The 17,579-nt window shown below is 41.2% G+C and overlaps 1 protein-coding gene across 3 annotated transcripts in view; it reads right to left on the bottom strand.

Annotated features, from left to right (window-relative positions):
- Positions 1-14,418: 14,418 nt before the first annotated feature.
- TTBK1 (tau tubulin kinase 1) overlaps positions 14,419-17,579 on the bottom strand; it is a 126,802-nt gene continuing 123,641 nt past the window's right edge. For all 3 annotated transcript variants that reach the window (XM_072989176.2, XM_078382903.1, XM_072989182.2), the window contains one exon: positions 14,419-16,994. In XM_072989176.2, the coding sequence (XP_072845277.2) occupies positions 16,583-16,994 (412 nt within the window). In that variant the 3' untranslated portion in view covers positions 14,419-16,582. The remainder of the gene's footprint in view (positions 16,995-17,579) is intronic.

The following is a 17,579-nucleotide window of genomic DNA, read 5'->3' as shown; positions in this document are numbered from 1 at the left end:
CCACGTTACTGTATCTTATTCAATTGATCATTTTATTTTCCCTGTGTGTGATTTAAATAAACCTTATTCCTTTATTTGTTAAAAATCCATTCCTGGTCTGTGTGACTCCTTACAGGGAATGGTTGGTGGCAGCTTAGTGAAAGTGTGGCATCCTCCAGTAGGTCTGGGTTTGTCACAAATACAATCAGCTTTCTAAAACAGCCTCAGAGTGTGAACCCTTCTAGCATGGGCTGGTGTGGTCTAAATAAGGTTGCTTGAGATCGGAAGCAGGAGGAATGATATGCTTTTTGACATGGTCTTCATGTTCAAATGGCATATCTCCTCCTCTCTAACAATTTCAAGGCTCTCGGACTTGCTTGGCAGTTGTCAAAAGCGGCTCTTGTTTTCAGTCTCTCTCTATTCTCTCCTCAGAACAGGCCTAGGTCAGTAGAGGAGAACATGTCCCATATGGGACTAATTTGGAATAAACATGCTTTGGATCTGGCTCTTGCATGTTTCCATGGTTAAATAATTGTCCAGTGAGAGAAGGGGATACAGTAGGTTTTTACTCGGCAATATTTGCCCTGGAGATCAGATGAATTTGATTTCCAGTAAACAGCTCCATCAGGCTCTTATTCTCCAAACCGAAGGAAAGTCCCTCTCAGATTTGCAGGGGTCTTCCCTTCGCTCTGAGGAAGGGCAGAGTTGGTGGGAAGAGAAACCACCTAAACACCACCTTTTGAAAATGGAGAATTTAGGAGTGAGTTTATTTTGTAACTGAAGAGGTGAAGGGCTGGGGCATATTTGGTGCTGGGATGCAGCCCCATAATCAATGAGGCTCTATAAAGCTTTGTCTCTCTCCCTCCCCTTCACTCTTGTGTGTGCTTGCCTGAGTTTGTGGGCGTTGCCTGAGCTGCCGCCACCTTTAATTCCCTTTAATGTTCAGTATGTTTTGTAACGTAGTTTTAGTAATTTTCTTGTTTTCTTAGTTTGTCCTGTTTACCCTTTTCCTAAGAGAACTAGGTAAAGATTATTTATATTTTGTCTCAGTGTCTCCAACCCTTTTTTCCAACATATACCAGGTGGTGAATGAAGTTAACTTGCAGTCTCACTGCAAGGCTCAATTTTTAGTCCGTTCCCAGTTCTTGCGTGCAGTGGGAATAGACTATAAACTAGAGTGCACCAACCCACACCTTAAAAATGTAGAGGACCCTGAGAGGGGCTCAAAAAATTCTCGCTTGTGTGCCCTGGGGGCAAATTGGTCCACTCGTTGCGAGGTTGCCAGAAAAACGAGCCAGCCAATCTACCTCTGCAAAGTATCAAACAGGAGGACAAATCTAACAGGTTACTGGAGACTAGCCAAATGTCTGTTTACAAACATTACTGAAGACACTCCATTGTTTAGAATCTCATGACTTTAATAGGAATAGGAAACAAAATCACTTTATGCCTCCATATTAGCTTACATTTGGCCTCCAGATATACAGTGTTTACTAGAATGAAAGAGGTTCTGGAATGAATTCACTGAAGCATATGCTGTATCTAGAATAGCTATTCCCAGTTTGGTGCCCTCCAGATGTGACAATCTAGAATATAATCATTCTTAGCTAAACATGTAGTAGCGGGGTTGGATTGTTCCGTTATGTGTGTCTACCAGTGTGTCTACATCTTTGTAAAAGAACCCAGCTGAGCATAAGCCAACCCTAACACAGCTCTCATCCTATGGGAAACTGTAGCCCTCTTTGGGTATTTGAAAAAAAATGTGAAGGAGGAGCTGCAATGAGCAAACTAGCTCCATGCCACCCCACCCCACCCTTGTCACTCTTCACATCATCCTTCATGTGCAGACAGCTTAGACATCTAAAGCTGGGAGCATCTTGTACAGTTTCTGGGAGTTCTTCATGTAACCAGATAGCATCAATTGAATTACAATTTATGATTATCCCTTCTATGATTTTCTTTGTAGAGTACTCAGAAATGGTTCGCCATGCCATTTGTGTGGGAACTTGCACCTTGCTCAAGACACAATGGGGAAACAAAGTTTAGAACATAGAAAATGAGGGCTATCTAAATCTTGGAAAAGGTTTCCTTAGGAAGAACAGCCTTCCCGTTGCAAAGAGCAGTCCTCTGCAAGAGAAGGGTGTAGACAGCCATGATGGAGAGGGGCTAGTGAGTTCATCTCCACATGTTTTATACATCTCTAGAACAAACAAGTTGATTACCTGTAACTCTGGTTCTTCAAGGGGTCATCTGTACATTCACAAATGGGTTTGTTCTGCACAAGTGTACACCTCAGTCTTCAGAGAGGTTCTTGCCAAAGAACTTCTGCTTTAGCTGTAGAAGACTCTGAGATGTCTGCACATGAACAGGACAAATGCGTATGCACCAGAGACCATGGAAAAGAATTACACCAAGGAAGGCTTCTGCTAATATTTGATATGCATGTTTTTAGAATTGTTTTATCCTACCTTGCACAATTTTAGGTTTTGGTCAGTATATTGCCTTCTACAGAGGGTGAGAACCATCCATTAAAAAGACAAACTTTTTCAGTAATTCAACGAAATTCGAACTGGGGTTTGGAATACTGTACAAACAAACACACATGAAAAAAGAAAAAAGAAAAGCAGAGAGCCCTGATGCTGTATCATCTGCCTTAGTCAATGAAAGTAGACATTAAATCTGTCAGTGGAGTGGAACTAAAACCCCAAATCGTCCCAAGTTCCTTTCAAAGAAAAAATTTGTGTAATTTCCCTTGCGCTGTGCATCACTCTTGTTGTCAGTGTTTGCATAATAGTCTCTGATTCATTGATTATATACCCTGATATAATCCTATTATTCTAGACTTAACAGAGAGGAGACTGCAACTTTTACTCCAGGGCAAAACTGAATTATATTATTATTTAGAGAGCATGGCAAAGCAGGAAATGTATACAGTATAGGGGGATGAAAGGGCAGATAGTTATAGAGCTAACTAGTGTAGTGCTAACTAGGATTGGAAAGATCAATGTTCTAGTCCCAACTCAGTCATAACAATTACTTGGTGATCCTGAGCAAGAAGCCAAAAACGGGTTGGCTCTCTTAGTCTACTATTACAAAATTACGTACCTACAAGAGTCATAAACTTCCCAAGCACTCAAAGCATCTAGAGAAATTATCCCGACTTGGCTTAGACCAAACAAGGCTCAGAAGGGGTGCTTGCCAGAAAATGAACTAAAACAGAGCGTTCCAACTTGCATCAGAAAAACAATAGTCTCTGATGATGATCCAAAAAAGTATGATTTGATGCTGAAAAGGGCTGGACTGGTTTGCAATTAGCTTTACATTATGTGTTTGCACAAAAACAGATCACACTTCTCCATGGTATTGGTGTACCAAAAAGTGGAATAAACTACCGTTGTAGCCACCCTCCCAATCAACATTGGTTAAGTATGTTCCCCATCATGCAGTCAGCATTTGATCAAGCACCCAGACAGCCAATGTACACTGTCACCAATTTGAAGCATGATGATTTGTAAATTATAGATATGCATACATGTGCATATTTAAGGTCATTGAGGGCTATACTGGAGGATCAGAAAACTGTAGAACTGTTATCAAGTCTAACCAATATCCAAGGAAAGGTAGTTGGATTTGCTCTATGGCATAAAAACTAGGGTCATGCTTTATGGATCAGAGGAGCAGAAATTGAATGATGTTGGGAGTAAGATTCTCATTGAAAGTGTCCATTTCACTTTCCCAAGACTTGTGAAAGAAAGCCTCAGATGTTCATGTTTCAAAGAAGAAAATGCAGAAAGCCAGCATTTACAAAAGAATGTGAACAGCTAAACTGAATGTAACTGAAAAATACACAGAGACACACTGGAGTCTATAGAGCAAATCTGTACAGAAGTGCATAAATTAGGAAAATACCTATGAAAAGATGTGAATGAGGGGGAAATGCCCAATGAAAACACAGATTAATTTCCACATGGGAAATTGATGACCACAAAGGATGGGAAAAGAATCCAAAAAATGCAACAAAACTGAGAATTTTAACACTCCTAATGTGGAGAATATTTCGTATCATACCCTCAGCAGGGAAAAATAGTTCTTGGAGAAAAGGCCTACAGCGAGGATAGGAAAAGTACAGTTTTCTAGATGTTGTTGGACTGCATTTCCCATCAGCTATAGTTAGCATAACCAATGGTGAGGGATGCTGGAATATGCTTTTTTAGAACCACACTTCACCCAACTTGGCCAACACTGGGACATGCAGTGCCCATAATCCTCACTTCCATCTTTTTTTGCTCTTAAAATGGGTCTCTTTCCCTTGGTGCCTCTACAGCACTTCAGACAAGTTTCTCATGCATCTTGGAAGGATGCAGATACAGTATAATAAATACATATATCTTTAATTATTACAAAATAAACAGAGAGTCTTAAAGCAAACCATTTTAGCTTTCTCCATAGAAGGGAGAAACCACAACAATTTGCTTTAATACTCAAATATTTCGATTATATTAGACAGTTCAATATATTGTGTGCGCTTGTGCACATATGCACACAGCAAGTAGACACTTACAATAACAATAATTGTATGTGCACAAAACCATTGTCTAGACCAGCCATTCTCAACCATTTTTAGCCATGGCGATAAACAGAATATGAAAGAAATATAGGCTGAATCAGGATTTTATAAGTTGCATAATTAACCTCATAAGAGTGTGTGTGTGTGGAAGTAATTCCAGTGAGTGGAGCCCTTCAAGACTGCCAGGGGTACCCAGGGGAATGACTGGTTTAGACACCCCAGCTGTGCTTGCTTTCCTTCAGCTAAAGGCTATAGCCGTGAAGAGGTATCTATAGAGGCATCTGCTTGACTCCTTTCAACCTTTCAGCCCAGGACCTGTGTGGTTCTCCCAGTGAAACAAACAGCAGGGGAGAGCATGTTAACGCAGTTGTGAACAGCTACAAAATCAAGGACAAAATACATTGGAGGTGGGCAGGCAGTATTTCACAATCTAACTGTTAATTTCGCCTAAGCATTTTGTGGCTAATTAGCCCAGCCTGAGATCTAGTACAAGAGTGAGGAAAGAGGGATTGGACTGTGATTTGTGGAAGTCCAAACATAGTCAGAATTCAATGGACAGTCATAATTGTTCAGCTTTAGTTACCAAACAGGGTTATTGTCACGATCAAACGAAGGGAAGTGTCATCTTCTTTTGAACTGGACTCTGTGCAGGAAAGATGGGCCAATAAAGAAAACATGTGTCAAAGCTCTAGAGTTTGATCACAGGTGGGAAATCTCTAATTATGTGCAATAATAATCTTCAGCTGCTTTCCCCAACCTAAAACCTTCCAGATATGTTGGAATACATTTGCTTTTATTTCCAGATCACATGATTGTCCAACTTGCCGATGCAGAAGCCATCGCTGAAGCTCAGCTGAGGGATGCCCAGTTGTGGCATGTTGATTGTGAGGTCCAGTGTCCCCATCCACAAAACAAGATGAAACTTGCCCTAAAACAAGTTTCAGACAAGCCAATGGGAGCCTACCTCTCACTGCTTTTCAAGGCTATTTTCTCTGAACCATGTTTCTATAATTTGTTTTGAGATTTGTGAGATTTTCTACAGCAGCTCTTTTAAACAGACGTCAGACAGATTTCACCCTAGATTAATCATGGCAAACTCTCTGCAGAAGAATTAGTTATTCAGACTCCTAATTCCTCAATGCTGGTGTGTACTCACCAAGCAAATTTAGCCTTGTGACAGTAAAGAAACTGTTTGCCAAGGTCACACTCCAGATACCGTTAAATGTGATCTGCCTTCCCTTATTAAAGTCTAGCATTGTAGCAGAGAGAAAAAAAGTACCATTGCATGAGTCTGAGATACCCTCTGCAGCATGATGGACACATGATTCCAGCATGTGCAGCTGGAAAGAAAAATTATTGGCAACACTTACATCTTGCTTTGCTATGCTGAACTCGCTACACACACACACACACATGAACAGTGCAAAGAAAATAATAGAAAGAGAAAAACCAGAGATCTGTTCAAGAAAATTGGAGATATGAAAAGAACCTTTTGGGCAAAGATGGACATGATAAAGGACAAAAATGGTAGGGACCTAACAGAAGCAGAAGACATCAAGAAGAGGTGGCCAGAATACACAGAGGAATTATACCAGAAAGATCTGGATGTCTTGGACAACCTAGATAGTGTGGGCCCTCTTGTCTCTCCTTGCAATTCTTTGGGAGTCAGCATTCAATTTTCTGTTAACTTTCCCTCTCTCCCGTCTCTTCTCTGCTATTTGTAAGGCCTCATTGGACAGCCACTTTGCTTTCTTGCATTTCCTTTTCTTTGGGATGGTTTTTGTGGCTGCCTCCTGTACAATGTTACGAGCCTCCATCCATAGTTCTTGAGGCACTCTGTCCACCAAATCTAGCTCATTAAATCTGTTCTTCACTTCCACTGTGTATTCATGAGGGGTTTGGTTTAGATTATACCTGATTAAACACAAAGGGCATGGTGGCACTGCGGGTTAAACCACAGAGCCTGTGCTGCAAGGTCAGAAGACCAGCAGTCGTAAGATCGAATCCAGGTGATGGAGTGAGCTCCAGTCACTTGTCCCAGCTCCTGCCAAACTAGCAGTTCGAAAGCATGTTAAAAAGTGAGTAGATAAATAGGTACCACCTTGGTGGGAAGGTAACGGCATTCCATGTGTAGTCGCACTGGCCACGTGACCACTGAAATTGTCTTTGAACAAACACTGGCTCTATGGCTTGGAAATGGGGATGAGCACCGCGCCCTAGAGTCGGACATAACTGGACTAAATGTCAAGGGGAAACTTTACCTTTATACCTGACTAGCCCAGTGGATTTTCCTACTTTCTTCAGTTTAAGCTTGAGTTTTGCCATAAGGAGCTGATGTTCAGAGCCACAATCAGCTCCAGGTCTTGTTTTTGGGGACTGTATAGAGCTTCTCCAGTTTTGGCTGCAGAGGATATAATCAATTTGATTTTGGTATTGCCCATCTGGTGATGTCCATGTGTAGAGTTGCCTCTTGTGTTGATGGAAAACAGTGTTTGTGATGACCAGCTTGTTCTCTTAACAAAATTCTGTCAGCCTTTGGTTTGCTTCATTTTGAACTCCAAGGCCAAACTTACCTGTTGTTCCTTTTATCTCTCGACTCCTTACTTTAGCATTCAAGTCCCCTATAATGAGAAGAGCATCTTTCTTTGGTGTCAGTTCTAGAAAGTGTTGTAAGTCTTCATAGAATTGGTTAATTTCAGCCTCTTCAGCATCGGTGGTTGGTGCATAAACTTAGATTACAATGAAATCATTGTGTCATTTTTGAGATTATATCCCAGTACAGCTTTTCCCACTCTTTTGTTGATTATGAGGGCTACTCCATTTCTTCTACGGTATTCTTGCCCACAATAGAGCTTCGATCTCAGAATAAGAGGGGACATTAAACAAATCTGATTTCCAGTACAGTACTTTATATTACAGCACGAAAAATCATTGTCAAGGATTTTTGCTTTCCCATCACAGGTTTCATATGCTCACAGCCCATTAAACAAATGGGGAACTGACACATAAGCAAAAAGGTAGGTGAGCTTTTTAATGGTATGATTTAGAATTCCTTTTGAATAACAAAACTAATTATGATTGCTGCTTCTCATACAAACAAAAATGACAACCTTTCTTTCTTTATTTTTTTAAGTCATCATCTGGAATTAGGAAAACGCCACGTGGATCTATACACACTCAGCTTCTCTGTGACGCATGCCAGACTTTTATGGCTGAGAAATTTGCCATGCATTTTAAACCAAAAAAATTATTTCCACGTTTGCAATTTTACATTCTAGTTGCAATGTGTAAAACATTCTAGAGCTGCTTCCTTAACACGCAAGAGGAAATATGTTGAGTGTGTTTGTTTTGGAGCCCAGTATTTTTTTTAAAGCATACAGTACCAGGCAATACATGTTCTGTCTCCAGCCGAGAATAGGGTGTTCAGCGGAGTGGGAGACAACCTTAAAACACAGCTGCTCCTTGATGGGTTAGTTACTATTTGACAAGCAACCCCCCATGTCCACTACCTATGCAAAGTTATCTGCATTCAGTTTTAAATTCAGTCTAAAGAAATAGCCACACCACTTTACATTGCACAGCACAGTGCCCTTTTACATGTTACATGATCTTGCATCTTTCAAGAGGAGTGATTCATGCCATCCTTTCACATCTTGATTGACAGTGCACAGTGGAGTGTCTTGCAGCCATCCTATAGCCCAGCCTAGGCCAACAAGGAAAGTAGCAAAGGTGCATATATGATTCCAAGTGGCTGTTAGGATGAGAACCACCTAACAGAAAAACAAAGCCCACAAATTCTACCAGGAAGCACTTTGTTGACCCCGCCATTGGACTCCCTTGCCACCTAGAGTAGCAAGCTCTCATCTGCCCTGGCAATAAGCAGAAAAGGGGATGTGTGAGGTCTTTCGTTGGAAGGGTTTGTGACTTGGGGTGCATAGCAGAATGACAAATACAACATTAGTGTAAGCATAGAAATGAGTTTGCTTAACATTAATAAATCCAAAACCACTTTCTCATATTTACAGCTTCTTTTGTGTTCGTTACATAGGAATACATATTCTGCTAAAATTCTTAGGGCCAAACTAGACATAATAGGAAACACTCTCTGGTGTTTTTCTGGTATGTCTGGTGTTCTCAGATGGCCCTTCAAATATCCCAGTAAAGCTCACCAGGGTTCACAGTGTCACAGCATTCTGTATTTTCTCATCCAACTAATTATTAGTTTTCAATGGCAAAGGGAAACAAAGGGTGACATCATGCAGTGTATTCCAGGGAGAGAGACAAGCTTGATGTATGCTGGCCATTTTCATGGCCATGAGTGTGTATTTCAATGTAACCATGAAAAAATGTGTGAGGAGGATTATGACATCAACTCATCCTGATGCTCAATGTACACAATCCAAAGCTAGACTATCCCTAATGGATGGTTCTCCAGGTTTCTTCGTGAACATTGCCGCCACGACTACCAAGAAGAGTTCGCTTCCTAGTCACTGGTTCTGTTCTCAAACAACTCTTACTAGTAAGAGATCTTTCCCGACCTAAATGTTCAATTGGAATCTGTCTCGTGTAACTTTAGTGAATTAAAACTAGTCCTGCCACAAGTCTTTACTCTCTTCAATGGAAAAAGCCTTTCTCACATTTGAAGAGTGTAATTTAGTCCTCCTCTCAACCCAACCCCACTAGTCTTCCCAATGTTAAACTTACTTAATTCCTTTAACATTTTCATATAAGACTTGTTCTACTGCCTACCACCTTTTTCTCCTATTTTGGTATCATGTGCCATTTGAACCTTAATACTAATTTATCTTTCTCTCCCTCCCCTCATACTACAGTTGCTTTCAGCTTATGCTAGATGTAGTTTTTGGGTTCAGAAACCACTCCTCCACATTTCCTTTTGGTGTCCTTCCCAATCACTTCTTCAACTTCTTTACCTCTCTTATGATGATGGCCAGTTTTAGTGGTTGCACTTCTAGAAAGGACTTAAAAGTTTTGTTTTACAAAACACACTATATAACCAGATAGGCGGGATATTAATTAATTAATTAATTAATTAATTAATTAATTAATTAATTAATTAATTGATCATGTGCCATAAAGTAAATTCTGACTCATGTGACACTCTTCAGGATTTTTCAGGTAGAGAATACTCAGAATTGGCTTACCATTCCCTTCTTCTGGGAGTAAGCTTGGCCTGTGCAGCTTGACAAAGACAACACAGGTTGGATTTACTTGCAGGAGACACAGTGGGGAATTGAACTCCCAACCTCTGGCTCCACAGCCAGATACCTAGACCAGTGTAGGAGCTTTATAATAAAAGTTGATGATTAAGAAACACAACCAGATGGGTTTTTTTGGTTATTGAAATGATGGCTAAACCTTCATGGATGGTGTTAGTAGAATGGAAGTTGTCTCTACAAATGTTTAACTATATTTTGTCCACCCAAAGGATAGGAATTGGAACTGTTAACTGTTAAAGGAATGGTCCATTCCCCAGTAGGCAATAAAAAACTCACAATGGTAAATCAATCCCTTCTTTTCTAATATTCAGCCTGTGTGTTCAACATCTTATGTAGCCACAACAGTACTGCTTACTCACAAGAGAAAGAGATCAGCAAATCAAGGGAAGATAAGGTCTGCAAAAGTTTTAAAACATGTAGGAGAAAACTGAAAGGGAGAGGAAAGAAACCCTAAAATAGTTCCTCCAGGATAAATTCAAGAAATGGCAAAAATTAATGAACTGCAAGAACATTTATGGATGCTTCTTTCTCCCCTCCCCACAAGCTTCAGACTGAATCTTATACACACTTACCTAGGAGTAAGTCTCATTGAACTAAATTGGACTTACTTCTGAGTAGAGATGTATCTATTCTTAGGCTCACAACTATGATCAATGGGTGGATGTCTGCTAGAGCCCTTTCAGTGGATGCCCCATAGCTGTGAAATTTTCTCTTTTGAGAATTCCACTTGGTTCCATTTTTGGTCACTTTTACATGACTGCCAAACTCTTCCTTTTTATTATTCTTATTTATCTCATTATTGGACCTCTATATGTTTTTAATTTTCACTCTTTTTACTGTACATTTTCCAAAAAAAATTGAAAATGTAAGTATGGGCAACATTTACAGGTAACATCCATAATAAATATGGAGATTCAACTGTTTCTAATAAACATAATAAAGGTATACAGTACTAGCAGGCTGAAGAGGAAGGATACTAAGAGGGAGCATGACATCTATAATGATATTAAATAAATAAATAAAATTCAGACTGGATTGTCTCACATGCTCACAGACTGTGCAAAAGGATCATGTTATGGGTCAAATCAACATGAAAGGGAAAGGAAACATGTGATACCAAACTATGAAGTCACTAATCAATGAGTTATTTTCAGGATATGGAAGAATCCGCAGTGTTAGGAAGAAACGTGATCTAATTTCTCTTTGACCTCTGTATTCATGCTTGTTTTAAATCTGAACATTTATCCACATGCTCCTTAGCCTAGAGTGAAGGCAAGAGGAGAAGGGGACAACAGAGGACGAGATGGTTGGACAGTGTCATCAAAGCTTCCAACATGAATTTGACCAAACTCTGGGAGGCAGTGGAAGACAGGAGGGCCTGGCATGCTCTGGTCCATGGGGTCATGAAGAGTCAGACACGGCTTAATGACTAAACAACAAGAAATACCATATTTACCATGGAATTCTGAATATGTTTCATGGATGAGCTGTTCAGAGCCCTAGAACAAACCACTCCTTGTTCAAAGAATACCCACAGCTGACTCCACTACTACCAAGCATGAATTGGATATTCTGTTCAACTTCAGATTGTTCCTGCTCCAAGGAAATTAATTAATGCACACATTTCCTTATTAAATTCAATAGAAATTGTTGTTTAGTCATTAAGTTGTGTCTGACTCTTTGGAACCCCATGGACCAGAGCATGCCAGGCCCTCCTGTCTTCCACCCCCTCCTGGAGTTGGGTCAAATTCATGTTGGTAACATGAACAGAAATAATACATCAATAGAAATACTTTTCCTTAATGCACATTTCTTTAAAGATGTACAGATATCCCACAAAAAACAGTCAAACCCTTGTATCTTATGTTCTCATGTCTTCAAAATGTATTTACATAGCACTGATTCTGCAGCTGGCTTCATCCTTTTAAAACTAAGTACACCAATGCGTGTGCCATGTTTGTACTCAACACTAGTATTTCTTGAATGACAGATAAAAGCTTTATTGTTTTTCAGCACTGCTACATATCTGCACTGATATCCGAAATGATAGTATTTAGAAATTAGACTTGTATAGCAGTAGAGTTGTTGGTCTCATATGACCAAGTTTAAAGACATAGGCCCTGTATTCTAAGCAAACAGCGAGACTGCTGCCTGAAATTCTCTTGTTAGTATCACACATGTACAGGGATCCAGGAGCAGTTTATTCCAACTAAATATTCACACAAACTTCCTGGATTAGCGGAAGATATGTCTATGAAAAGGAGAGAGGAAGAAGAGTCTTGCCCCACCTCCAAAAGGAAAGAGTACAACTTGTGTTCCCACTAGCCCTGAACATCTGGACTTCCAATGATTTATTCCTGTCACATACTGGTGTCCCCAAAATCACATCAGTTCTAAAGCTTGTAAGACCTACTTTTTTTGTATTACAATCATCAGAATCCCCACCAGCCTAGCAGTTCTATATACTTCTGCACTCTGGGCAATGCTTGCTATATCCCTTAGAATAAAAACAAAACAAAACAAAAAGCCAAGCAGAAGTGGGGAATGGGGACAAAATCATATTTGTCTAGCTCAGCCATTCCAACTCAGTACCACCTAGTATAACCTCAGCCACGTATGTGGAAAACTTGTGGGGCTATTTAGGAGTACTAGCAGTGAGACACATCTTTTTGGTTTAAAAAAAAGTGCAGAACAGAAGGACTTCAGTTCACTTTTAGCTAATGACACAATACCAGAGGACTTCTACGGGTCTCTAAAGTGTTTTGCAAACATAAAGGTATGTTTGCAAAATAATACAATAATGTAATAGAGGTTGCCTAAATGTTTACACCCAAGGAAACCTCTGTTCTCCGACCTGTTTCCGACACTAAGCTGTCATCCTAGATATTCAAGATTTCCAATGTATGCAAAAACAGACATTGCCAGCACACTCCCAAGTAACTGTTCCACATTCCAGTTAAAAGTATCATGTGTTTGGAATTACAGGAAGGGACAGTGAGAACATGTTAATAGGCCCGGTACATCCAGTCCGTCCTTGTCAACCTACTCCACTACTCTTTTAATCATCTGTTGGTCAGGGGTGGCCAAATCCTCAATGATCTTGCAACTCAGGACCTCTTGGCTCAACCCACTTTTAGCATGAACTCCAACAGGATGTTTTGTTTTAACTCTGCAACTGGACAAAAACAAATAAACAAACCCTAATAGATAAATCCTGATACCTCACTCTTAGAGCCATCCCATTTCTTCTGAACTGACCACTTATCAAGCTCCAACTGAACAATTTTTTAATTCATCTGCATGTGTTGGGCCCGACTGCACACTAAAAAGGCTGGTCTTGAGGCATGTTGGGATGTTCACAGTCTTTCCTACTAAACCAAATCAGCAATTCACAATCAACAGTGAACTATTGTGACAGGAAATTGAACAAGCTAGGATAAGGGTGGTGAACTTATGACCCTCCAGACGCCATTACGAACTAACTCTGCATCAGCCCTACTCAATACAGAAACCACCAGGGCAGACAGTGGCTTATCAATTCCCCATTCCTGAGCTTGATGAGGGGGAATATAATTTGCATAAACGTGGGAGGATGCTGAACAGAGTGAGAGGATAAAGAGTGTTTTGAAAAATGTCTGCATTTAATCGAGCATTAAATAACCAAAAGGAAAAATTGACCTCAAAGAATCCTGGAAAGATCTATCAAGTTATGAGACTACACAGCAATTTCAGGGACCTCTCACTAGAGATTTCTGGGACTCCAAAATGGGAATCTCATGGGATTACTGGGTGTTGGCACGCATACAGAGGTACCCCTGTGCATATTGTGTGAATATGAGGTGTTTGCTCTCAAAATCTCACTGTAGCTTCACCTCTCCTTGAGGCATGCCCCATTATGGCTCCTGCTACTGAGCAAATTAGTAGTACAAAGAAAATGTGTTTTGTCTTCTTCTGGAAAAATTGGTACAATTCTTTCTAGCCCTTTCACAGAACTATAACTTTCATAATTCTTTTAGCTGAGAAACATGGCAGTCACACTATTGCCATGTTGTGGTCTATGTTCTTCCTCTTCCTTTGTTTGACAGACAAGCAAGAAAGTGACAATCTTTATGAGGGGGATTACTTCTAATCTAAACAAATGTAAATTTGTTTCTGTTTTTCTGTTACATAACCAAATTAAAATGACTGGAGAGATTTTCACAGAATTTGGAGGATAGATGTGAACGATCTAACTTTTAAAAAAACAGGCTATGTGATATCCACACTGTCTGTTTCTAAAGTTAGATCATCCCAAATCTATCCTCCAAATTTTCAGGACAGGATTTGGGGAGCCCTGATGGACACCTCAATTACTTTCTCCTAAACAGGTTGACAAGTAGGTCCTGCAGTCTTAGACAGTCTACAGTATTGCTTGTGTATTGCTGGGGTGCTCTGACTTAAATTGCAGACTATATGATGCACATAAAAATCATTTTGGGTATACTCAGGGATATCCCTTTTTTGTACAGAGTTCTAAGGTTCCTCACTTTAAAGATGTGAATGAAATATAAATGTTTAGAGGTAAGCCATAATTTTATACACCAAAGAGGGCTCCAAACACTTGTTAATCAGAAGTCATGCTTGCTGGTGGATTTGGGGAGTTGTATTCCTCAGATAAGCTGAATGAAATGCAGAGAAAGAGAGGAAGTGACATCAAAGAAAGGGGGTGCACAGAAAAGAGAAACTTCACTGGAGTGAAGGCAAGACCCAATGAATTTTAACCTGGGCATAGCCAAGCCTATTGGCTAGTAACATTATTTTTAAAAAGAATACCATCTTTCTTGTGGTACGGACATGTACAGAATCTTGGGCCATAAGCACCTCTTGACAAAATAGCTGGCAAAATTTTCTACTTCTAATAAACTGGTCCTTGATTTCCAATGGGTCAAGGAGTGACCAGGGCATATCTCCTCCCAGAGAAATAGATCTAGCACCAGAGATCTTGTCCTGCCAACTCAGCAGTTGATGTTGGCTTCTAGAACTTAGCTTAACATCTAGAACACGTTGGGCTAAACCAATGAATAAGTGGGCCAGGCTCTCTCTGTTATTCCTATAGCCTTGGCAGTTCATTATGGCAGGTAAGAATAAGGGAGAGGGATCCTAGAGATGATACCCAAACAATCCTTCTAATCAAGTCTTCCATATTTTACCCAGGACCTAGAAAATTTAGGGTTTTCGTCCTCAGACTCCCAGAATATTTCAGCCAAAAGCCATAGCAGTTGGGGCGTCTGGGAGTGGCAGCCGAAAGAACTAACATTTCCAAGCTCTGAGTCCGAACTTCCCACCATATTGTAGCCTATAGAACCACACAAGAGGCTAGCACTTCATTTTAGCCTGCCACAATCCTGCATTTCTTACAGCTGTCCGTTTTGATGTAAGCCCTTTATGTATAATGTCCTTCTGGCCGTTCTGGCCAATTCAGGCCAGAACATGGGAAGGGAACACTATGAAATGAAGGCTCTCCTAATTAGCCAGGTTCAACAGCATCAAAATACTTTTTGCCAGCAAGCACCAACCTGAAAAACAGCTAGTCTTCAAATATACTTGCCAGAAAATACTGCAGATGAGGTCTCACCTTAAGCAATCTTAAGATGCTACTACCACCACAAGGCATTTGGGAAAAGGAAGCCTGTTACAACATTTCTGGGGCCACGCTTGTGCATCCAGCACAACACAGCATAGCTGCAGGGTCAGAGAGACTACGTCCCCACAGAAGCCATAATAGGTTAAGTAAGTCTTGCATTTAGATTCAAAGGAAATCTTTCATGCCAGAACCATACAGACTTCACAGACCACACTTTGGGGCATAGATGTTATTTAGTCTCTCTCTTGTTTCCACTTCTGCCAGGACACCGACCACTTTATTGGTAGCTAAGGAAGCTTTCACTGATGCCTTTGCATGAAACACTACCACTTGAGTGTATATTATCTTACAGGTGCATTGATGAACAAGCTGAATTACTGTCCCTCCACTTCAGAATATTTTGGAAAACGAACCCCCTCCCCAACAGCTGTATTGTTTCTTCTGGAGCAACCTCCTCTGGCCTGCTAGCTAAGAGATTCTTCCATGTTAGAAGTAGCTCCAGAGGATGTAGTTCCTCTCCTCTCGTCTAATATTACAGCCACACATTCCCTTTGTTTCATATTCTAGGCAGAGAAACCCATGCGGTGTCTCGTTGTACAGTGCTCAGGAGGAAGTATAAGTCTGTAAAGAGGCAGCACTACCACAGCCAGACTAAAAAAATGGCCTGGGGAGAGACAAGTGGGAGACAGAGACACTTGAGTTGTCCTGAGACAATCTAGAATTTCACCGCAAGATTCCTCTTCCTGGTAAAGTGCAGCTCTTCCACTTCTCCACTGACTGTGGCTCATTTTTGTTAGAAAAAGCTGTCTCCCCAGCCAAACCATCAGGGCACCATGGAGGGGGGGGGTAGTGGTATTGCTAAGTTAGAAATGAAAAAGATGATGTGAGGGGAGAGTCAGGCACTGTGCAGGTTGCCCACGTTGCTGCTTGGTGGCTGGCAAGAGCAAGCAAGCATGACCCTGGCCAGGTAGGTCTCAGCCAGGGAGGAGCTAGATTTGATACAGCATGGGCGTGAGGGCAAGTGAAGCACTGAAGTACAGGTAGCTGCTTATATGCTTGTATTTCCGACACAATAAGGCTGTGCTGCAGCATCTTGAGTGTATACTATACGTAGAGGTTTCTCCAGCCTGGCGAGATGGTAAGTCGATAGATCTAATGGTGGACAGCAGCAGATCATTATCTAGCAGTAGTCTTTCCATCCTGGGGTATCTGTCTGCCTTTGGTTGCTGGGGTTTGGGCCTGGGCTTTCCCTTTCTGTCCTTTTCTGAGCATGCCTGGTGAAACAGGGGCCTCTGTTGACAGGCCCCCAGCTGCTTGAGCTCTGGAAGGAGCTCGGGAAGAAGGCTGAGCCCATGGAGGGCATGTAGTCCCTGGCCTATGTTGTCGGGATGGTGATGAGCTTTCCTTTCTGGATAGCGATTGGCTTTTCGAGGAAGCACTGAGGTTTCGTGGAGGGAGAATAGGACTCCTAGGTGGAGGGCGAAGGGGTTTCCTTGGACTGCTCCGTAAGGGAGGTGTAGCAGGACTTGGGCTTGGTTTTATGCGGGAGTCACCGGATACACTGCCAGACGGTCTTTGCCCCTGTAGTCTAGAGGAAAAGAACAAAGAGAAAGAGAAGAGAGGGCTTTTAGTGTCAAAGCTACGAGTACTGCCAGACCATGGACAAGACCATATGGCAGCAATTGAGGACAACATGGCAACTGAACACAAAAGACCCATTGGCCAAATTCCCCTTCAGTGCAACAGCAAAAGTGGCAGATACTCCCCATGCACAAGTCATGCTACCTAATACGTAAGGCCTCGTTCATACAATTTGGAAGGCTCAGCACCATTCTCACAGGACAGAGAAACAAGCCTAGCCTGTGTTTCATACCTCTCCCACAAGGTGGCCTTTCCACACCTGGTTCCACAACTGTACCAACTGTGTGCAGTTCTTTCCCCTTCAAAACGTGGGGGAGGTTAGAGGAGCAAAGGCTTCTTCATTACTGGGCATTTGCAAGCTGCCCTAATGTGCCATTTGCTTCATGGAATGGAGGCGGATAAGCTCACTCCACTACCACCTAGGTGTCAAACATTACAAAGCTTTGGAAGCTTTTCTTTTCAGACAAGCATCTCTTGACTAATAAATTCTGGCCATGCACTTGCATTTATGGTAACGTTTTTGTATTTGCAT

This window comes from Pogona vitticeps, chromosome 1, assembly GCF_051106095.1.
Source record: "Pogona vitticeps strain Pit_001003342236 chromosome 1, PviZW2.1, whole genome shotgun sequence".
NCBI lineage: Eukaryota > Metazoa > Chordata > Lepidosauria > Squamata > Agamidae > Pogona > Pogona vitticeps.
This window is presented reverse-complemented; position numbering and strand designations above follow the sequence as displayed.